This window comes from Orbicella franksi, chromosome 11 (genome assembly GCF_964199315.1).
Source record: "Orbicella franksi chromosome 11, jaOrbFran1.1, whole genome shotgun sequence".
Lineage (NCBI taxonomy): Eukaryota > Metazoa > Cnidaria > Anthozoa > Scleractinia > Merulinidae > Orbicella > Orbicella franksi.
This window is the reverse complement of record NC_138155.1, coordinates 9177865-9201966: the sequence shown is the minus strand read 5'-3', so window position 1 is coordinate 9201966 and position 24102 is coordinate 9177865. Positions and strand designations below refer to the sequence as shown.

The 24102-nt window shown below is 40.2% G+C and overlaps 1 protein-coding gene across 1 annotated transcript; it reads right to left on the bottom strand.

Annotated features, from left to right (window-relative positions):
- Positions 1-889: 889 nt before the first annotated feature.
- On the bottom strand, positions 890-14945 carry LOC145502376 (DBH-like monooxygenase protein 1). The gene is made up of 14 exons (XM_081481694.1): positions 14287-14945; positions 13162-13308; positions 12169-12345; positions 10924-11007; positions 9690-9875; positions 8975-9077; positions 8632-8798; positions 7489-7561; positions 6868-6953; positions 5662-5700; positions 5012-5071; positions 3874-3998; positions 3380-3506; positions 890-2906 (listed from the first exon to the last, which is right to left on the bottom strand). Exons 1-14 carry the CDS (start codon positions 14557-14559, stop codon positions 2736-2738), a joined length of 1818 nt encoding a protein of 605 aa, XP_081337820.1. The 5' UTR covers positions 14560-14945; the 3' UTR covers positions 890-2735.
- Positions 14946-24102: the final 9157 nt, after the last annotated feature.

Below are 24102 nucleotides of genomic sequence, written 5' to 3'. Positions count from 1 at the left end.
CGGAACGGCCATTATTAAGAAACACGTCCGGATTACGACCTCTGGCGTGCGTCTGTTTTTATTAAAATCTACAAATACATAGCTAGTTCACCAGTTCGAAGCCTCATCAATGTTAATCGCCTTGTTGTAGGACATAGGTTTCGTTTACTATTCGTTTAGAAAAGTTTCGAGTACAAAAATCGAGATGCGTTCAATTTACCGTGCAATTTCCTCCCCTCTCAGAGGAACGTTTGCGCTCGGAATAGTCAGATGGCTTCTAGCTTATCCCAAATGTGTGTCTTATGCAGTTCCCTGACAATGTCAAGCTTTCCACTAGAGATAGGCAAGAATATACAGGCCATGAAATTCTCTAGGTTTTACAGCAGCGGCGAACCCGAGATCGAAGAAATCCTAGATGGCTCCTCGCTTCCCACTTCCCACTTCGTTGGTCTTTTTCTCGTTTCTGGTCGAATTTCATCGAGACAGAAGTATTGAAAGAGAAGGAGTACTCTCTCCTACGCATCCTGTATTGCTACAGCCTCCAAAAACACATATTACATTCTGAACGCTTTTGACACACACTATCGCATCTTCGCATACATTCTTCTCGGAAACAAAATATTGTTATTCCCGAAATGACGTCAGGAGCCAACTCGTTCCATTCACCACTATTCCTCGGTCGTGAACATGGAAAAGGGCAATTTTGCAGACTTTAAAAATTCATGTAAAATTAAGGAAAATAGCTTCAACTATAATTTTTTCGCAGTGGTTATTAGGCGAAAAAGGAAATTTTCATTCGCGAAGAAAAAAAAATATGGGGTTAATGGCACTTTAAAGCTAACCAAAAACTATATACCTGAATGTAAAGGTTCTAGCATAACCTATCTGATTAAAATTTTCGCTGCAATTTATCTATTTGGGAGAAAACAGCGGCCTAGAAACCCAACACGACCAACGTTGCTCCCAGCGAATTTCTCGAGCATCGAATTCGGCTGTAGAAACAAAACTACTGCATTGTATCAATCATAAGGGGTTATTCTACAAAACTGTGTCAGGCTTTATCAATATTCCTAATGGTTGCCTTAAAATTGCTCTGTCAAATGTGGTTATCAAAAATCTTCAGAAACGCATTACGTCAAAAGTCATTACGAAGATCTTTTGAGAAAAAGAAATCAGACTGTTTTTGCGCAAGATGTCTTGGCAATCTTCGGATCGGACCATCGATTTATGTAAGCTATTCAGATTTCGTCTGTTTGTTTGTTTATTTATTACCATGGTAATCATGACTAAGTACTGACAACTATAGGCAAAGGACCCCTAAAGGTCATCATATCCAGCGAGTAGAAATTTTTCCAAGATAAGTCGCAAAATAGGACTTACTAAGGAAAGATCGAATTGACTCTACGCGAAGGGTAAGATCATTGAAGCCAGACCAAGGATGTACAGGCTCGAAAATGATCCCGGGACCAGACATGATCTCGTGACCGGACATAATCCCGGCGCGGGACCAGACATGATCCCGGGATCGGATATGATCCCGGGACCGGATATGATCTCGGAACCGGAAATGATCCCTGCGCCGGCAATGATGGCCTCGCCAAAAAGGATGGAAATGTGTGGAGTCAGGAATTTGGCCAATAGATTTAAAATTAACATAATCTTTTTTTATTATTATTATTTCTCTCTCTCTTCTCTCTTCTTTAATAATTCAACAGTTAATTTTAATACAAGGTTACTATAGGCATAAGGCTAGCAAGATGTACAGTATGAGCAGAAATAAGGGGATAAACGTATTGCTTTTTATACAGAGTACATTTTAATCCTATTTTATGACTGAGATGACGAGTGAGAATGGAACAATACATTTCTAAATTAATTTAAAAGGCAGAAATAATACCGACCAGTCCCTGAAGAATCATATCCAAAAAAAAAAAAAGCTCTAAGCTCTACCTAGGCACAAAAAAGTGTACATAATCTGGTGGTAACTAAAAATTATATTCCTAAACACCCTAAAGTAAGGAATAATGAGCCGGGTGACATGGGTTTCTAAACGGCTAATGCAAATCTTTGAATGCTTGATTCAGTCCAGCATTGGAGTGGACGCGTTTCAAAATACTGTGTATTTTGAAGTCAGCTAATTAAGACGGAATCCACCAGAAGTTCCAGCAACAAGTGGACAAAACTTTTTACCAAGATTATTTACATCGTATTGCAAACTTCTCTACGACTGGTTTAAATATCCTCTCTAAAAAAAAAATCATTTCTAGCGACACCAAACGTCGAAAAGAGATGTTGAAAATCGTATGAAATACATGAAAGTACTGGTGAAATGAAACTTATGATGAAATTTTACCTGTGTTGGCACAATTTTTCTGAACTTTGAAATTCATTTTCTCTCGTTCCCACGGGAGATTGTTTTCGGTGTTATTTCAGACAACTATTTATATCTTTAACTTTAAGAAAATGTAAAAAGAACTGTAAAATACTTTAAGTGATTCTGGTACCAGATTTTTAACCACTGAAAACTGAAATTGCTCGATTTTCTATCAGATTTCGTATTAAAAAGTTTTTAGTTCCTAAGGATATCTAGCTATACCATCGTTTTGTAACTAAGCATTATTGTTTTACTATCGTGAAACAAAATAAATATTTTTCCAATCATTAAAAGTAATTGTATTTAAAATATAAATACATTTTTAATAGACGCTGTCCTCGGCGTCGCCGTGGTGGTTACTTAAACTCCCTATGTTACTTGGTCAGCGGATGACAACAGCCAGGCAAAAGAGTGAGCTCAGCAAGATGAGGTAGCCTGGGGCGATCCTATTGCCCATGGATTCTTCATCAACCCCTTGAGGGGTTTGGCAGGTAGACTCAGGCTTCTTGGACACGGTAATTACTGGCTTGGGTTTCCGCTTACGAAAAAGACCCTGCAAGAGGACGACAAGGAATGTTAAGAACACTTTACTTTCTGTGAATTGCTCACCGGCATAATTTAGTTAATTTATTCACGGCTTGAAAACTAAACCGTAAAGTGCGTATTTTTCTTCAACTGACGTAACGAAACTCGGGGTGCACGGAAAGTTTTAACCAAAACAAAATCACTAAAAATCATTTCAAAGGAAGGACAGAAAAGCCAACGTCACGAGAAAACGTTGATGGTTCATTATTCTGCCAGGTGTTGTTATGCAACCGTGACATTTTCAGAGTTCATTTTCACTCGATTTATTTATTTTTTTTTTCTTTCTGTTTTCGGAAAGAGCGATCCCACAAAAAAACTACCTTGGTTCCTTTGGCAAAGTATGCGAAAGTCTTGCTAAACAAATCAAATCGCAAAGTCTGCTCTTCAGTCTACATACAGAAAGCATCAATTGTGGCACTTAGAGATAAAGAACGTAATTACCGGCAATTGCGCATTTCCGATACCATTACAAAAGACGTCTACTTGTTTGGAATCTCGGTATGCTTCTTTCAGCCCTGTGTTCACCTTGTCAGCCCAAAAACTGGCTTTCGACATATCGTCGCCTTCTCTGTACAAGGAAAAAGATTGTAATTATCTAAATGGTGAAATTACCAGTTTAACAGGTATATAGACAATACGCAAATGGCTTGATTTATTTTTTGGGTTTGCGTTTCTAAGAGACCGTTGGACTGCGTCTACGGTAGGCTCGATTACCAGCGAACGGCTGTTAGGGAAATGAGTTCGCTCTCCTCTCCCGAAGGGACGGAATGAAAAGTGCAGTGGAAATCAAGCCTCCGCGGTCGGCAGTGAAATACTCCGCAACTTATAAAATCGTAGTTGATTAAGGCAAAGGAAGACAGTGTCAATTGGACCTTAAGACTAGCTGATTCCACTCTATCAATTGCAAACACAAGGGTCGGGCGTGGAAGACTTACTTAATGTATCTCCCACGCCATGAAAAGAACCCCGTGGTGTCAGTGGACCGACAGGCTGTTAGGTTGACTTTAGGATAGTACATGACATATGATAGACACATCTCCTCGGTAGTTCCAAGTCCTGCCTGAAATAAGATAATAGACAATCATTAGAAGTAGCATGACCGAATGGTTAGTGCGCCGGACTTGAAATATGGGTGGCACGGGTTCAACGACCTCTCTGACCACTAAACTGGAGTTGCTTCTCGTTGACCCTGGTTCCACTCCGAGATCATGTTTGTAAATAACCAGTTGGTCTCCCTACCACCAGTTGGGATTTTTAGCCTCCTGGGTTTGTTTGAAACATTTGTTATTTTTTCCGACTTTAAGAGGCATGCTTGAGAACTAGGTAGGTTTAGCTGAGCCGATTGACATTTATTTTCACTCAAAATCAAACACTACTCTTTGCAGAGGTCTGGGTTTGAGTTTGGACATTTTTTTTTTTTCTTAAGCTTATTCTACCTTCGTAACGTCCCCGAAAATGTTAAGCGTGAATATTAAGCATGGCGGCGAACAAGTCGTTAAGATTAACAAGGGAGATTAAACTGAAAAGCAAGTTCTCGCCCCATTTTACGGTTTAAGTACCTGTGAATATTCCATGTCATTGGGAAATCTGTAAAGCCGCTTTTAAAAGTTATCCATTTGTTTTTTGAAACGGACGGCTTTCATTGAATCTAGACAATGCACTGAGCTACAAAATTGTTTTTGAGAAACTTGTTTTATTAAAATTGAAACATTCTCATTTTCAGGCTCAACGCATGTTTTGTTGCTAGTGTGAACTGATAAGAGTGTAATGTAGGACAGTGTAGAGGGAAAAGAAAAATCCACCATTGCCAGACTATTATCTTTCAAAACTTACTTGTAGACCGTGTTACAGTAAGTTTCTAGAATTCTTCTCCTTACATGACTTCAATCGTGAAGTCATCGATCTCTTAGTACTGATTTCCGAGCCAGTCATTGATAACCTGTATTGTCAAGACCCACATGCAGGGCTGACATTTTCCCAGAAGGGCTCTTTGACTGAAGATATAGAATTCTCTTTGATCGGTATCGATAACCCGAAGATCCAGAACTTTCTATTTGCTTGTTACTTACTTACCTTTGTAACTGTCGTCCGATCCTCTGTGTTATAAATACAAACGTTTTCCAGGGAGTCACCCTGCCAACAAAAATATCCCCATCATGATTAGATATAAGATTGTCCGCACAAAACAGCAGTGAAGATGGAGTTTAAGAAACCGCACATCCGCATTTAATGGAATTCTCAAGTTTGTCGCTCATCATCAGTTTTATCAAGGGCACGACTTCGAAATAGAAACCCCAAAGACATATAAACATTGGTGGAAACCTAAAAATATTGGTCGAGCTTTCTTAAAAGTTAATTACTAACTGAGTGCACCAAACCCAGAAATTGGCCGGGTGCTATTATGTTACACAAGCAGTGCTGATGTTGTGATGCCAACTTGAAAACGTCTAGCAGACTTTCAAATACGTTGTCATGTCTTGAAAACCTAGCTGCGATTTGTACTCCCCTCAGCAGTTTACATAAAATAGAATATTTGAAGTTATGTTCTACACCAGAAGAAAAAAAGAAAAGACAATTAATATCGAGACATTGCTGCTTTAAAGAGGACTGGAACGTCTATTCTATATTCGATACTTTTACAAGCTAATTTCGAAATACATGGTTGTAACATCAAATATATTTTTAGCTAGCTAGTTAAGGTTATAGAAGATGCTACCACTCACCGAAGCAACGTGGACCTCCTTTTGCAGCAGTTGATATTCCTATTTCCAAGAATCGAAAATAAAGGAACATTTCCCAATACATTACTTGTACAAGTGCGATTAAATCCAGATATAGAAATCGATAGTAGAGAATTTATAAAGGATAATGATAAGATGAAGAGAAAGGGAGTTGTTTCTAAGGTTTCCTATGTCAAAACATTTTTAGATCACTCTTAGCCTCAGAAATCCCCGAAGGGTCTCGAAAGGGCCAATCCTGCATGTGACTCACATTTTACTCATCGCTCGCAAACCCCACCCCCCCCCCCCCCACCCCCCACCCCTGCGCGCTTCGCGCTCGCTTTTTCTTTCGCGTGCGTAAATACAGAGGCTGTAAACAGTCTTTACTCATCTAGAAAAGCCAGTTGGCTTTACGCGCATCTTCATATTCCACGCAACGCGCGTTGTACTATTATCTAAGAGAGAACCGAAGATCACATCTAAAAATAACTTGAGATGGAATTCACTTTAATTTCTCTCTTGAGAATTTACTCTCTTAAATGGCTTTGTTATACATCAGTTACAAAAAAAGATTCGCTGTTGTCTTTCTTAACCCTCGGACGTCAAAGGCGGGTAGATGCCACCCACATACCCAGAAGGTTTTTTCAAAATTTTGAAAAGACGATTTACTCTAACGGGCTGAAACTTTCAGTAGATGTTCCTTCATTCTCTGCGAAAACTTTGATATGTCATGTGCGTGTCCATCATATTTGACGTTACCATGGCAACCATCAAATTTTATGTAGGTCTGGCCAAAAATCACTTTTTTGAGATATTTCTGTAGGTTTTTCCAGTTTTCTTAGTCAAATTGAGGAAACTCGTGAATTAGTACATTTTATAAGCATTGAAGCTTGATTTTGTGCTAATTTCCGTTATTTCTTGACTTTTAAGAAAATAGAAAAATCCAAGATGGAGGGTTCAATGACGTCATTTGACGTCATAAGCAACAGAAATAGTACCGTATTGTAGGGCAAGCGCAGGGCTATCTAATTAATGTAAATTTATTTCGCTCTGCCTTAACAGAACAAAACCTAAGAGGGGAGGGAGGTTCCACCCACTCCTCCCTTCTTGTACCATGGTGGAGGTATGAGTTAGCTTGTGCGTCCGAGGGTTAAAACAACAACAACAAAACAATCAGAACCTGAAAACAGAAAATGGTTAAATACTCACCTGAAAATTAAAATCGTAATGCTCATCTCTGACTATATCAGGCAGCTCTCTACCATTTCTCAGGTGACGAAGCCAGGTTCTGCGGCCTTGGGAAAAAAAAAAAGTGTGGTTAGAAGGTTAAGAAGGTAGAATCAGTACAAAGACAGTCAGGGTAGGCAGCTAGGTAGGTACAGTGTGGCAGGTAGGTAAGTAGATCGTTAGGTAAGTAGGTACACTGTAGGTAGGTAGGCCGGCAGGTAGTTAAGTAGGCGCGCGAGCCTTAGTAGGTAGGTAGACAGGCAGCCAGACCAGCAGGTAGGTAGGTAGGTAGGTAGGTAGGTAGGTGGGTAGATAGGTACCAAGACCCTCTAGGATATGGAATTTGAGAAGGTTGCAAAGCACAACAAAGGTTAGCCCGAAAAAAATTATTTTCGTTTTAAGTGTAATTAAAACAACTTTTGGATCCTGTTTGAAAAGAAAATCCTTATGGACACAATTGCTTGTATTTTAACATGCCCCGAGCTCAATCTTTATACAATTCGATTGTTATTAATTATTAGCTAAACTATACGTTCGGTAAAATAGTGCCATACAGTACTAACAGTTATCAAAAGCACTTTTCTATTGAAATATGACATCTACCTGCTAGATGAGTGTGCAACAAGGTAGCAAAGATATTTATTCCTCCTGTAGGAAGCGTGGAGTCTTTAAATCCCTTCAGTTCAGAGAAAAGAGAAAGGGAAACAAACTATGATTAAGGGAATCGAAATTTACAGCTAGGTTTTAAACTTCTGGTTTTCCGTGTTATTGAAAGGTACAGTGAACACATAATATCAATCCAAATATTTTGAAGCTAACAGAAGAAGATAAGCAGGTCTAAGAAAGCATTGTTTTGAGTGATATTTCTTGCCATAAAGTAACAAAAAAACAAACAACAACAACAAAAAACTATTCAGGCCAAGGAAGGGGGACGCTTGTAATTTACTTTTCCTTACCCTATTAAAATTGTAGCTGAAACCAGTTGGTTATGGCGTTTTATAGCCCTTGTATTTACTGTTGGCGTCATAACTGGAAGAGGTCTATTTGTACAGGTAATCAAATGATTTCGAGTGTAACTTGGAATAAATAAGCACAAGTAAAATTTTCAAAGACCGAAACAAAAAAACAAAACAAAACAAAAAAGCAAGCCAGTAGAACAAGTTTAATTTGCAGTCTTTGAAAAAATTTACGAGTACTTAATTAATCCAAATTCCAGGAGAAAAATCGCTTGATTACTTGTTAATAACATAAATGCAATTTAATTTTAACTCTCTGCACTCACTTTAACTTTGTGCTATCAATGTCAACTTTCTGCACTATTTGGGATTAATTGACGTGCTCTCTGCCAATCAGCTTGCTGAAATTTTTGCATTTATATTATGTCTGTAGTCAGACTCGCGCTTCGCAGTCTGTAACGTAAAGGTTACACACCTCCAGACCTAATACTACCAATATTGATCACATTTTTAACAGGTAGAGGGGCAGGGATAGCACAGTGGTGAGAGTGTTCGCCTCCCATCAATGTGGCCCGGATTCGATTCCCGCCCAGTGCAATATGTGGGTTGCGTTTGTTGTTGGTTCTTGCTTTGCTCTGAGTTTTTTCATCCGGTTCTCCGGTTTGCTTCCCTCCACAAAAACTAACATGTCCAAATTTCAATTCCACAAGGATAGAGTACCCGCCTGAAAACCAGCTAAAGCTGATGTGGCTTCCTCTCAAATATTATAATTTATTTTTGATATTTTTACCTCTTGTGTACATTCCTTTGAGCAGACACCCGTGGTTTCCCAACTTTTCTGTCTTGGTGGAATTATCATGAAATCTACAACCATTGCTCCTACCGTCATCACCCCAGCATCATACTTCCTTAATTGTTTGGTGTGGTAGAACCTCAGGCCTGAACTGTCTGTTATCCCTAAACAACAACAGCACTGTGTGTTATGCTTTGTCAAGTAGATTTGATCGCTGCAAGGCTATTTGAAAGAGATCTTAAAAGGCTCTCTCCGTTTTCATAAAATCAACATTGATACACATCTCATTTTCATCAGAACGCTATTAAAGAATTCAATACAATTTTTTAAAATAGATTACCTGGTTTGTTTTCAGGATTATCGTAATGCATCTCCAGTATAAGCACCTTTGGGCTATCAGCTTTTCCGATTGGAAAACCAGCATCCTCAGGGTAATAAAACTCCTTGAAAACAAGATCAAAAGCTTGTTTTTACTTTAAGAAAGAGAACCAACGAATAATCTCAAGGCCAGCGGTTTGGATGTACCGCCAGGCACTTCTCAGTGCAGTCATTCTCCTTGAATTGTGCAATTTACACTGACTGACGTCCCCCACTCTACCGAGTGGGCGGATTTAATATTCAGGCGGGATGCTAAATCCCCGTTTGTAACACAAGGGCGAAGTATGGATCCTCCGATAATTTTACAGCGTACCACTCGTGCAGTGTACCGCTTGTATACTAGCCTTCGTAACACCAGGGGAAAAGTATAGACCCTCCTATTTTACAGTGTACAAGTCGTGCAGTGTACGGCTCGGATACTAGACTTTGTAACCACAGGGGGAAAGTGTAGGAACCCTCCTATTTTACAGAGTACTATTCGTGCAGTATACCACTCGTCTGCTAGACTTTGTAACACCAGGGGGAAAGCAAAGACCCTTCTATTTTACATTGTACCATTCGTGCAGTGTACCGCTCGTATACTAGACTTTGTAACACCAGGGGGAAAGTATGGTCCCTCCTATTTTGCAGTGCATCGCTCGTGCATTTAAATATCCATAGTATTCTAGACTGCTTACTTTTCCACCAATGGCCCAAGCCGCAATGGCTGCAGATCCAGCACACTGAGTGATCGCCGGAGGCATGTTAGGACCGTAACATTCACCAGAGTAGTTCAAGTACTCTCTTTTGAAATCATCTCGACACTCGTACAACAACATGTGATGAACCATTCCCTCGTGGCCTGCCTGGATAACAGGCTCGACCTGATTTGGAAACGGAGGCAGAAATATTATTAAGTCGAATTATTCTGGCATTTTATTTGGTTCTTACTTTTAATTTTTTGGTTTCAATATTATATAAAACAAGTATATTCAATGCTGATGCGGTATATTCGGTTCTAGATTACAGAGGATGTCAAAATGTGGTAAGGACGTAAGTCTAATGGCTCGTGTGCCACTTCTTGTTCTTGCCACATTTTGATTTTAAGCTCGTTTATAACAATTTTTATCGAGTGTGTCACTCATTGTCATGAGCATGTAACTAAAATAAAATACCTACCATGAACTTTATAAAATCATTGATAACACGTTATATAGAAAACACAGCCAATTAGAATACAGCTGGATAGACGTTGCCCACCAGCATGGTATACCATTTACTTAAAAGTGTTGTTTAACAAGTATAGATTGCTTAGCGCGACAAAAATCTTCTATATAAGGTCACTAATAACTTTGGTCCTTATTAAAATATAAACTAATTTTCTTTGTTCAGAGCTAAAAAAAACTGGTTTAAAAGTAGAATATTTAGTTCTTATCAACCGAATTTCATCATCCAAAAAGGTGTGAATGCTAAGAAGAGTTATATCACGTTCATTAGGGTCTCTACCGGGGGTAGAATGATGTCATAGATTTTTGATTAATTGGAAGCCGTTCTCTCTGTTCAAAGAAGACTCTTGTAACCCGGGATCTTAATTGCCTCGTTTGTGCGACGTTTGAACGTGTTTCTTTCCGTCGCAAGAACTTTTGTTTTTCTGGAATTCATTGAATCTCACGTGAGCTAGCAATGTTCATGAAAAGCCGAGGAATTCCTCGAAACATGTTTCTCTACCTGTACTCCAGTTTCTAATAAACATTTACATTTACATGTTAAAATTGCGGCTGATGAAGTTCGGTTCCACTTTTAAGGAAATTATAGTATCGTTACTCCAGAGCAGAAAACAATATTCTAGGTTGAACTTTGTTCGTTGTTGTCGAATACTTGCTTGTTGCTAACCTAAGCATTTTCTTACACCTGGTATTATATTAAACACACCTTTACGATGTGGCGTACTTCATTGAATTTAGGCATCTCGAATACTCGGCACTTGTAGGTGGTGCGGCTGGCTGACACGACGGTCTGAAAAATTTAGTCACGAAAATAACAAGCATATATTTATATAATAGAGCAGCCAGTTCTTTACACTAACTCTCTTAGTTCTCCTCAGGGCCGCCCGTATGATTGTGAAAGGGGTGCAAATAGTTATGTCTTATTTTTTCTGGTTAGGAATGGTAATTAACTTAATTAAGACAATTTCCAGCACTTTCTGAAGGGTCATTTTTATTACTCTTTATTAGTTGATGCTACAATCATGGTATCAAAAAGCTGTCCAATCAATGGTAAATACGTTGTTATCATTTTCGTGACATAACAGAAGCCACATTCAATTTTGGAAAATTTAAGGTGGCTCTGAACCCCACCTACAGATTTCTTTTAAATTTTGCAATAGCTGCGTCTTATCCTGATTTTCAAAATTCACTTATGAAAAAAAGGTTTCACCGTGCAGGATTTGAAATTAAAATTAAAGGGTGTTTTTAGCAGGCCATACTGTTTGTATGGTAACATTTGGTGTCACAAAAATGATAGTAACGTCTTTAGCTATGTAAAGGCAGTTTTCCGTACCATGATTGTGGCATCAACAGATTAAGAGTGATAAGAATGACCCATCAAAATCTACGTCTTGGAAAGTGCTAGAAGCTGTTTACAGCCACCTTAGAAACTCAGTCAAGGAGTTATTGTGGCTATGTACAAAATTACTTTCAAATTGAAGGGGACATAATAATAGCAGTTAGCTGAGACAGAAAAACACCAAAGACAATAATAAACTATAAAGGGACAGGGATGGTTAAGGATAGAGACGATTAACACGGATTACAAACGACGGACTTGAAAAACTTAGGGCGGTTTTGTTTTGCTTGGCCTACTGGTTTTTCTTCGTTCTGTGATTTTTTCTTTTTGTAACCAAAATAAGCCGGGGGTGGGGAAGAGGAAGCTCCCCTAGACCCGCTACTGCGTTTCTGGCAGAAAAGGTAGCCCTTTCATATACCATCCCCTTTCTCCGTCCCTTTTCTATAACCTTGATCCGACGCTCGCTTGGTAACCACTCCCAACCCATTTACGTCCGAGGGTTAAAGGAACAGGGTAACTTTGTCCCTTAAGCTCTTTTCTTAGAACAATTGTATTAGAGAAAAAAAACAAAAACAAAAACTGATCTCAAATTGTACAGGATCAAAGACTTACCCTGTTGTGTCTCAATAGGAAAGTTTCAGTGTCCGATGGTAAAGTTGGCACTTTTTCAAGACTGTTGAGCAGCATCAGGCTTCTAGCTCCCCTGTTTTGAGGGCTGTGCATTGGAATTTCATCCTCTGAAGTAGGATCATCTGGGTGATAGGCATAAATAACTTTGGTCGTTCCAGCCTGGAAAAAACATATTTAAAACAATAGTACTAAACCAGATGATTTATCTGACTCATGTGGTGAAACACCTGTTACAAAAGCGAGTTAAAGTTATTCAAAAGTGGTGTAACCCCGAAAGCGAGTTAAAGGCCAGTTACGTTTCAAACAATGATTTTTTTGTTCTCTTAACTCAAAAACATTTGAGTTCTCGGTTAGTAGTACACGACGCATATGCCCAAGGCATTTGTTTGGTTATGGCACGCTGAACAATGTAAGTTTTAAAATCAATATTGTCTAGTGTCCATTCCTCTATCCCAGAAGAAAGACGTCGAATGATGGGGAAGCCTGAGGCAGATTTCAAGCGATCTATGGATGCAAGCAGTCAACGTTTCCCGTTTATATTTCACTCTTTAACTAGACGTATAGCGAGATAAATGTACGAATAAGCCAGGAACACTGCTCCAGCATCCCCTTTCCACTCACTTGTGGGGATAAGTAGTTTTACTTATCACGTAACATTCGAAGCCGTAGAAAATGCAGTCAAACAGAATACAGCAAAGTCGCTGTTGACTCACACCCGACCTTCCCATCGTGTTCTGCACTCATTGTAATGGCCATTGCCTTTCTTGTGGCAAGGTTTCAAATAGTCATGTAAAATATTCGAGAGTATGCTTTGAAACTTGCCACTGGAATTTCCTTGCGTTGCAGCATACAGTGTACATAAGACTTTAATTTACACACGATAATAACATCAAAGCTTCCAGGTGCAAGACCTGATTTTCTTGGCCAAGAATTAGAGAAATGGAAAAAAAAGAAATTAAAACTCAACCAACTTACCTCAATTTTGTTGTCCTCTGAATCACAAGTGTCAAACTTTCTTTTTATCTTCATAATGGTTTTTCCGTCCTCCTCCTTCAGTGAAATCAACTCATAGTCCTGCTGTGAATCGACCTCTGGCATCACTCGACCATCCGCATGTCTATCCTACAACACAGCCACGATTACACATAAAGTTAATGATTCACCCGGGACTACTACTGTTAGTGACACTGATCAAAATCTGGCCTGGGGGGAGGAAGAAGCACTTAACCCCCTCCCACTATATTATTTTTGCGCTCGCCGCAAATTTCCCATAATGCGACCTAATGCGAAAATTTGACGCATGCTGCGCACGTGACGTATGTACACAACATTCGCTGTACTCTTTCATGTAAGTGTCAAACAAATAAAACGGTGGTCACGCCTTTCCCATTGATTTTCTAATTTTTTGTTCTTCTCTTTAATTTCGCGCAGCCTTGAATAATTTACGTGTCATTTGCATTACAACATCCCTCCTCTGCTTGATCTTCAACGTTACGCTTAAGTTCTTGCGCGAAATGATTTGAGTCGAGCCGACTTTTCATCAGAGGGTCGTGATGATCCTGGTTGAATCGAGTCCATACTGACACATTTCTACCCTGCTCCGCTTCTTCAATTAATGCTATGCTGGAATTTTCTACGTTTCTCCTGAAACGACTTCCTGTGAGTCTGAACCGTGACGGGTCGAGTCGATCCGACAACATTTACAGCTCCCGGCTATAAAGCCAAGAGAGTAGTCTATTGATAAGGCCTAGAACGTTACGTCTCTCGCCAAATGACTTTCTGAGTCTCGGCTCGTTCGCCACCTTAGCTCTTAGATCATCAAACTCAGTTCGGGAGCATTCAACAACCCTCCTTGTTAGACACGCCACGCAAGTGAATACTGACGCCTGAAATTAAATATTCGCGTTATATTAAGGAGTAAGGCAAGCTTCGTGTTTGTTATTGTATCAATCAGTACGTGAAAATATTGTTAACCGGCGTTGAACCATGCATAGAAGTTTGGGCGAACCGTTGGAAAGTTTTCAAAGAAGTCGCAGTAGTATTTTGTAATGGCCAATTTTCCGTTTTTGTTTTTCCTCATACCAGCATACATTTACTCACCTTAAAGTAAGTTTTGCCATCTTTCACCCAGCCTATTACAATATCAGCTCCTTCCATCTTGCCTTGTCCACTGGAGATTCCAAACCCAATCCATCCAGTCGTTTTAGCTTCTATCGTGAAATATATCTCTTTTTCTTCAGTGCTAACATTCCAGTAGAGATTCACATTTTGCTCTTCATCCAGAGCAGCAAAAAAGGAATGCTCTATAGCGAGGTCAGCTGAGGCTTGCAGCGCAACTAAATGTAGAAAGAACAGATATAGAGGAACAGTCATCTTGCCCTCAGTTGCTGGTTGTCAATAACTTGAATCTAGCCGTTGAGTTACCTGGCACTTATATGGGAAGTTGTTGAAGCGCACAAGGAACTAGACTCAAGTCCGGGAAGTTGCGTCGCGTCGACCGGTTTCCTTATTTAACTCAATATGACATGAGTCATATAATTAACTTTAGCTTTCTCTAGTGTCGTATTTACCGTTTCCGTTTCATAACCTTCGTGAGTGTGAAATGTGCTTACGCGAGGTCACGAGTGGCTTGCTGTGCAAATAAACACACAAAAGAAATTACTTCCTGTGGTGTAACTCTGAAAAATTATCCTTTACCTTTGCAGTATTGAAGCTTCTCAGTGCTAGAAGTCTATATACAGTTTGCGTCCCACTCGAAAAAAAAAAAACCTCTTTCTACCTTACTGATAATTCACTGAATAACATTTAAGACCAAATTTCCACAAAAAATCAAACAAAATCAAATTTCTTCGGCAAGGCTAGAAAATTCAAATTTACTCGTCTTTTGCATATAGCTAACCCCTAGCAAGAGTGCAAACAGGCTGTAGTTTTTTCCCTTGAAATAGCTTTGTCTTTCCGAGAAAAACGACATTTTCGATTTAACCTTCAGAGTCCCAACTAGGCTGAAAATCGGCTGAAAATCGACCATTTTCATTCGATTCGCATTTCACAACCATTGAGCGCAGAAAAGTTGTGATACAAACAGCTTATTGCAGAACTATTCCTTGTCTAAAACAGGACAGTTTCAAGAATATTGGATTAATCTAATTATTTGACGGTAAACAAAACCAGAGTGTTCTCCAAAATTGAGTTAGTCAGTCGGTGAAAATAATTGTCATTTTGACCATGTGCCATGTCTCGGAATTCCACAAGATTTTAGATTCTAACTATACTAGGATAGGTCTTTCAATATATGTAAAGTTTAGTTTGGGCAAATGATTAGGCACTCGTCAAAAAATTATTCAAATCACACACACAAAAAATTAAAATAACGCCAGCAGTAGAATGCGTGACCAAAAGTGCTACCGTTGTTTTGGTCATTAAATCACTTCAATTCGAAATATCACAGGAATATCAGCACGACTTAAGCATAAAACAATATAAATATGTTTACCTTAGCTGGGTTATAATGTCTCGACTATCAAACAACATTCCCATCCTGCCATTTTAACGGTACCGTATGGGGCCCAGTTCTTGGCCACAAAAAACGTAAACTTGTATTTCTTACCTTGGAATAGCCGTAAGGACTTAAAATTTCACTGATAACTAGCTTCAGCATTCAGTTTACACATGTAGAGCTATCGACTGCTCAACGCTGTTTTCTCCCGAATAATAACGAAAATGGAGGCTTCGTTCGTGGGCCCAGTTATCGGCCAGCGGGCCCAGTTCTCGGCCACAAAAGAGTACATGCGATTCCTCAGAATAAAGAACGCGTTATTACCATTTTTTGTTGTTAAATCACTTATAAGGCTTGTGTTTTGATATTTCGATCACAAATTATCCTTAAAGAGTACTGTTAGAAAAGGAAGTTTTTTTGCACACCTAGTTTTTCTCTTAAGTGCAGTCAAGCGAGGCTAAAAAGAGTTGGGTATTTAAAACGGGGTTAAGTCAGAGCTCAAAGTTTTCAGCATGCCACCCCATTACAGCTTTATTTTTACAACTGACTTGGCACGAATACTCCACACAAAACTATGAGCGCTTTTAGTGTTGAAGGCGAGCAGGGTGGCCGAGAATAGGCAAATACGCAAAAGTACTAAGGACATATTGAGGAGTGAATTTAGGTCAAAGAATTAAACACGCCAGGAAAAGTTTATATTTAACAGATAGCTTTATCACTCTACGTTCTTTATGCCAAGAATTGGCTCATTTGGACTTTCTAGACGGACAAAATATAAACTTGAATTAAACCATGTAATTCGAGTAGCCGTAAACAAACACGTTTTCGGGGAAACCAAATTCACCTGCCTTCGCGTCATCTCGACGTGCTCAAAGAAAAACTCGGCAGGACGAAACAAAACTTGGCAGAACGGAAGACAAAGAATCAAGCTACCTTTGGAAACAATTGCTTTTTATTCAGATTCACTTGTGGCGCGAAAAATAAACGCTGAACAAAAAGTGGCCGAGAACTGGGCCCCACACTGTATTCTATTAGCTTTCCATAACCTGTAAGCATTCGTTAGGTGAATTTGAATCCCCCAAATCACTCAGTATTGCCAAGTTCCTATGTAAATATTCCAACGTTTTCCGTTTTGTTGTTCGGTACAATCATTCAACCTGCTTTCAGGCAGAAATCCCTAGTGATTAGCAATAACAAATACGCCGCCATCTTCGATCGCTCCGCATCTCTTATTTGCATATTGTTCAGCAAAAGTCTTTGCACGCAGGGTAGGGGTAGAGTGGGGATTGTTTCCGAAAGAAAAAGCGTTAGAATTTTTCCAATACCTCGATGTTAGTTCTAATTCAGGGCCTCCTTTCTTAGGTAAAGCGATAAAATACTACACACTATCAAGGTCTTTGTGGCTTAAAATTCAAACAAAGAAAGGTAACTCTGTTTAAAGCTCTGAAATCCCGACCCTCACCCTCATGTAAAATAAGTTGTAACGCAGCGGTCTGGGATAAACATCATCAGTCAAAATGGAGGCCTTTCAAACGTCTTCAAAATGGAAACCCGAAAGTCACATGTGGAATTACTCTTTAGCAGTTACTACTGGCTTAATCAAACGACACAAATAACACAGATAGAATGATACATCCAATAATACACTTCTTCAACTATTATCTATATTGATAACGTCTGCGGTTAAGTGATCTAAAGCCTGATTGACAGTTGGCTAAAAGCCCGGAGAGGGAGAGGGGGGCGGGGGGCGGGGGCGGGGGAGGGGACGGAAGTACACTCTACACGAAGTTAATCGGGAACCTCAAAAACCTCGGCACATACATATATAGCCAGTATATCAGAGTACCTCCCCCGGGGCTAAAAAATGGTAAATCATTCCTTCGAATACCCTACCGACAGCGATGAATAATCGAGATTAATGGTCTTTGTCTTTTAGCGGGCGAAATGGTAAGGGAGAGAGGGAATGGAACGCATGTTATGTGTAATATCCGTGAAATAATTTTGATATGTCCATCCAGCCTTATTGCACTGACAAGGTCTCACAGTTACGGACAATGAAGTACCCTCGGGGAAGACTTGGGTCACTAAAGCAGCCCATCTAGATATATCAGCAAGTGCTACCTAGGAGCTAGCCCACTCCTCCTTAGTAAGTATTAAAAAGAAAAAAAAATGTATACATGTATTGGTCGTTTTTCAAGCGAATATCGGCCTCTTACATCCGTCGCTGTAGTTATATTGATCGAGTTCGGTTAGGGGATCATGATGTCGATCAATTCTCGTTATTTCACACATTTAGTGGGCTTCTTAGTTAATTTAATTAACAAAAACATTTTATGCATGACTACGCTGGTGTTATGACGATTATAGCCGATACTGGACCTAGAACTTTGCGTATTTTCCACGTAAACCAAATGGTTAACTTAGTTCGTAGATCAAATTACATCTGCGCAACTCAAGTTTCATAAGGATCCCTTACATACTCATGAAAATACGAAAACCTAAATTTGCCAAATTTTTGCAAGGAAATAATGTTTTAGGCAACATGCACTCTCAGAGAGGTTATCAATGGAAATTTGCATTCAGTTGTTCAATTTTTTAAGGTCAACCATTACTGTGGACATTTTAAGCATATAGCACGCCATTGGACTTATTGTGGAGAGATAATTATAGACATAAGCTTACCTGGTAAAACAATGGGTCTTCTTACCGCTTGATTTATCATGACGAGTGAGTAAATATGAATAGAGCTTCATAAAACTCCCTTAAGCTTGCAATATTGTTATGGCCCTTGGCCTGGCATACTTTGCTTTTCAAGTGTTCTTGTTCTGATGTCGATTACGTAATTTAGTGTAAAACGCAAACTGTGGACTGCTCACTGCAAAATGCAGACTGAGAGTGAAATGAAGACTACAAACTGCACATTTTTATCCATATACGTGTCACCATTTTCATCCTTGAGATCTAACCGGTAAACAGGCTAAACGGGGTAAACAGGCTAACCGGAGCGCTGTTCGCTCTAACTGAAATGCATATTTTTACTGCAATTACCCTGAATACCCTATACTTACGGTTAGCACGTAATAATAACACGATACCTAATTGAAAAGTCTATAGTCTGCAGTCTACATTTTAGTCTCAGTCTGCACTTTACTCCGGTCTGCAGTTTGAATTTTACCCTCAGTCTGCATTTTACTCCGGTTTTCAGTCTACATTTCGGTCTGCATCTTCAGCATCTTACCCTCAGTCTGCATTCTACAGTTGACTGATTACGTAATAGTTTCTCATGATAATGTCAGCTGTAAGATGTTGTTCGAAGCCGGTCCAAGTTTAATGCCGGAGACTATGCAACATTGGAGTGAGAAAAGCGTTTTACGCAAAATTAGCATATTGAATTGAACGGGTAATGTTTCCAATCGATCGAGCGGTCGAGCTTTCGTTTGGTGCCAGGCTCGGCGGCATGAAGAAAGTATCCTTAGGGGGTGACAATGCTTGTGGGCGACAAACGTTATCGTCAGATAGTCCGCAAAGAGGCACTTTACGTAGTAGTAGTAGTAGTAGTAGTAGTAGTAGTAGTAGTAGTAGTAGTAGTAGTAGTAGTAGTAGTATACTTTATTTACCCTCTGATTGTAGAGTAGCTTTAACAGCTGATGTCTCCGAGCATTTCAACAGCACAATGGGCAAAGACCAGACCACAACACCGGGAACTTCGAGCCCTGCTCTTTACGATTAGTGTGTGGGTTCTTTAACGTCCCCTGCTGACCATAACAGTGAAGATGCAGGAGACGGGGCCTACGGTTTATCGTCCTTATCCGAGAAGACTAGAATATCTAACCATTTGCAGATGTCATTGCAAAGGCAGCATATTCTCCTCAGTTATTTTAAGACCCTGAGTGTTGATCCGGTCTGGGGCTCGAACCCGAGACCTCCCGCACGGTAGTCCGACGCTCTACCAACTGAGCTAACCGGTCGGCGGTATGACAGTAGACGTGCAGATATCTACTCAGCACCTCGCGATGGTTAGCAAATTAAGTCAACAAAAAGGAAATATTTGCTAGTTTTCCCTGGGGTAGTCCCTTTAATGAGCTGTATAGGTATGTGCGACCCTAAAGAGTATGGTTAGCTGTGCATGTGGCCGCAAATTAGAGCCGTATACTAATTTTAGACACCCGAAACCGAAATGGGTGCTCGATTTTCGTTCAGATCTGAAAAAGGGTGTGGAAAATCACAGATTTTAGTCCGAAATAGGATACAGATTTCAAGGTTCGGGCCATACCCTCCCAACAAAAACCTTGGCGCAGTACCTCCGAAAGTTTTGACACTGCGTGATGCCGAAAATCTGACAATGCAGAATGCGTCAATTAATCATTACAAAACAAATTTGGAGCAAGGCGGACTTATCCTATGCTTTTAATGTGTTCTAACAGACATTCTATAGGCTGATAACAACCTTAACAACCTTTAATACCTTAATAAAGTGTATTATCGTTTGTCTCACGATGTAGTCACTTGAGATGTAGATCGCGACGTTTCGACTGCTTACTGCTAGTCTTCTTCAGGCGATAAGGTCGACTGATTGCACGGTATCATTTATATCACAAAGGTCGGCTGTGATTGGTGCATTTCGATCCTCCTATTGTTCCATTGTTCCGGCGAGTAGCTGTTCCCTCAGTGGTCCGCTGTTGTACCGTTCTCCTGTTGTTGTGTTTCTTGATCGTGGGTATCCATGCTTCAGGAAACGCTACGTAGATGATACTTTCACCATCCTGGATCGGGATAGAGTTGACGTCTTCCTGCAACACCTGAACAGTCAACAACCATCAATCCGTTTCAACACGGAGATCGAGAACAACAACAAGATCGCCTTTCTCGACACGTCAGTTTACAGAGAACCTGATGGCCGCCTTACCACCAGTGTCTACAGGAAACCAACACATACTGATCAGTACCTAGCGTATGATTCACACCACCCTCAGTCAGTGAAGCGCGGTATTGTGAAGTGTCTGTACGACCGGGCTAAACGTCTCGTCACCAAACCATCAGTAATCGCTGGGGAGAAGAAACATTTGTCATCTGTACTTGTTTCTAACGGATATCCCTCCTCTTTTGTACAGAAGATCACAAAGGCACAAACAACCCCAAGAAGAGAGCCTGCCGCGGAATTTAAATCCACCGCCGTTTTACCTTATGTCCAAGGACTTTCGGAGTCTCTCCGCCGCTGCCTAGAACAACAAGGCATTCGCGCCGTCTTTAAGTCCGACACGACACTTCGGTCACACTTAGTGCGACCAAAGGACACCGTCAACCCGGCTAAACAAGATGGTGTTGTCTACAGGATTCCCTGTGAGTGCGGCAAAGTCTACATCGGGGAAACAGGGAGATCTATGCAGGAGAAGATCAAAGAACACGACAGGGATATACGACTCGCCCGAACCCAGACCTCCGCCGTTTCTGAACACACCCACGAGACCGGCCACTATCCCATCTGGAATGAGGTCAAGTTTATTGATCGAGATCCTCACTGGTACACGCGTAGGGGCAAGGAAGCTATTCACATAAGACTTCACCCTAACAACATCAACAGGGATAGTGGAATTGAAATTCCTGAAGCATGGATACCCACGATCAAGAAACACAACAACAGGAGAACGGTACAACAGCGGACCACTGAGGGAACAGCTACTCGCCGGAACAATGGAACAATAGGAGGATCGAAATGCACCAATCATAGCCGACCTTTGTGATATAAATGATACCGTGCAATCAGTCAACCTTATCGCCTGAAGAAGACTAGCAGTAAGCAGTCGAAACATCGCGATCTACATCTCAAGTGACTACATCGTGAGACAAACGATAATACACTTTATTATTGCATCTACCACGATGAATAACAACAGCCTTTTCCTCGACTTTAATACCTTTGTCCAACAGCTTGAAGCTTTTCAAATGAAGCGGCTTGACCTTGTTGCTCGTGAGAATCATTTACTCACCTTGAAGTAAGCTTTTCCATCTTTCACCCAGCCGATCACAATATCAGCTTCTCTCATCTTGCCTTGCCCGCTGAATATACCAAACCCGGTCCATCCAGTCGTTTCGGCTTCCACAGTGAAGTTAATTTCTTTGTTTTCAGTGCTGACATTCCAATACAGCTTCACATTTTGATCTTCATCCAGAGCAGCGAAAAAGGAATGCTCTATAGCGAGGTCAGCTGAGGCTTGCAGCGCAGCGGAATGCAGTAGGAAGAGGCACAGAGGAACAATCATAGTGCTCTGTCAACAAATTGTAGCGAAATAAATTATAGCTTGCCTGTTATGAGCGAAATCTATGATGACACTGCACAAGGAGGAAATTATTATATCGTGATATTAAATTTTAATTATCATGATAATTATAGTATGACGCACGGTTCAGCTACATAACTACAAGGGGTGGGGGTTCCCCAATGCTTTTGGTTGGGCTGTGCGGCAAGGACCTTGGAATCTGTATACGTACCCTACTTAAGACCAAAATCAGTGATTTTCCATACCTTATTTTAGGCTTGAGCTAAAAGTCGATACCCCATTTCAAACCTTTCAAATTAGTACACGACTCTATTATATGAAATCAGCAAACCAGAAATGGCTCCCATTTACGTAAACTTTGAGAAGGGCTACAAATGTGCCAATATATGATGCGGAAAAATACTCCCCTGTAAACAAAATACCCGATGCCAGGCCATAGTGATAACATACGCTATTTTAGGCCAAAATGTACAGCAACTATACCCTTTTTTAGACTCAAAATCATACCACTTGGGGCCGCACATACCTATTCAGCCGGCCACTACAGAAATTTGCATATTTCTGCGTACTAGTAAATAATGGAAAATCCTTCGACAAGGTCTTGAAAAGAGGTTCAATATAGTATCACTTAAATGAATACATTTCTACTTCACTGTTATTTTGAGTGAAATGTTCATTTATGAACGCTAATAACCTGGGAGTTCTTGACTTATTAGTTTGCGTTTCGGTTGACTGAAAAGCGCATTCTTCTCTCAGCACAATCTCCGTCGGCAGCTATAAAGTCGAATCTTAATCGTTTGTTTCACTTTCCTCATATATTTGTGAATGCTTGAGCCATTCTACGTTTGTAATTCAGATATATTTCGTTCCTCAAATACGAAGCTCAAAGAACAAAACAACTCTCTATTCGGAACGGCCTTTATTAAGAAACACGTCCGGATCACGACCTCTGGCCTACGTGTGTTTTTATTAAAATCTACAAATACATAGCTAGTTCACCAACTCGAAGCCTCGTCAATCTTTATCGCCTTGTTGTAGGACATAGGTTTCGTGTACTATTCGTTTAGAAAAGTCGTTATTTCGAGTACAAAAATCGAGATGCGTTCAATTTACCGTACAATTTCCTTCCCTCTCAGAGGAACGTTTGCGCTCGGAATAGTCAGATGGCTTCCAGCTTATCCCAAATGTGTGTCTTATGCAGTACCCTGACAATGCCAAGCTTTCCTCTAGAGATAGACAAGAATATACAGGCCATGAAATTCTCTAGGTTTTACAGCAGCGGCGAACCCGAGATCGAAGAAATCCTAGATGGCTCCTCGCTTCCCACTTCCCACTTCGTTGGTCTTTTTCTCGTTTCTGGTCGAATTTCATCGAGACAGAAGTATTGAAAGAGAAGGAATACTCTATCCTACGCATCCTGTATTGCTACAACCTCCAAAAACACATATTCCTTGCATTCTGAACGACTTTGACACACACTATCGCGTCTTCGCATACATTCTTCTCGGAAACAAAATATTGTTATTCCCGAAATGACGTCAGGAGCCAACTCGTTCCATTCTCCACTATTCGTCGGCCGTGAACATGGAAAAGGGCAATTCTGCAGACTTTAAAAATTCACGCAAAATTAATGAAAATAGCTGCAACTATAGTTTTTTCGCAGTGGTTATCAGACGAAAAAGGAATTTTTTATTAGCGGAGAAAAAGAAATTTGGGGTTAGGGGCACTTTAAAGCTGACCAAAAACTATATACCTGAATGCAAAGGTTCTAATATAACCTATCTGATTAAATGTTTCGCTGCAATTTATCTATTTGGGAGAAAACAGCGGCGTAGAAACCCAACACGACCCAACGTTGCTTCCAGCGAATTTCTCGGGCATCGAATTCGGCTGTGGAAAGAAAACTACTGCATTGTATCAATCCCAAGGAACTATTCTACAAAACCGTGCCAGGCTTTATCAATATTTCTGATGATTGGTTTAAAATTGCTCTGTCAAATGTGGTTATCAAAAATCTGCAGAAACGCATTACGTCAAAAGTCTATGCGAAGATTTTTTTGAGAAAAAAGGAAATCAGACTGTTTTTACGCAAGATGTCTTGACAATCTTCGGATCGAACCATCGATTTATGAAAGCTATTCA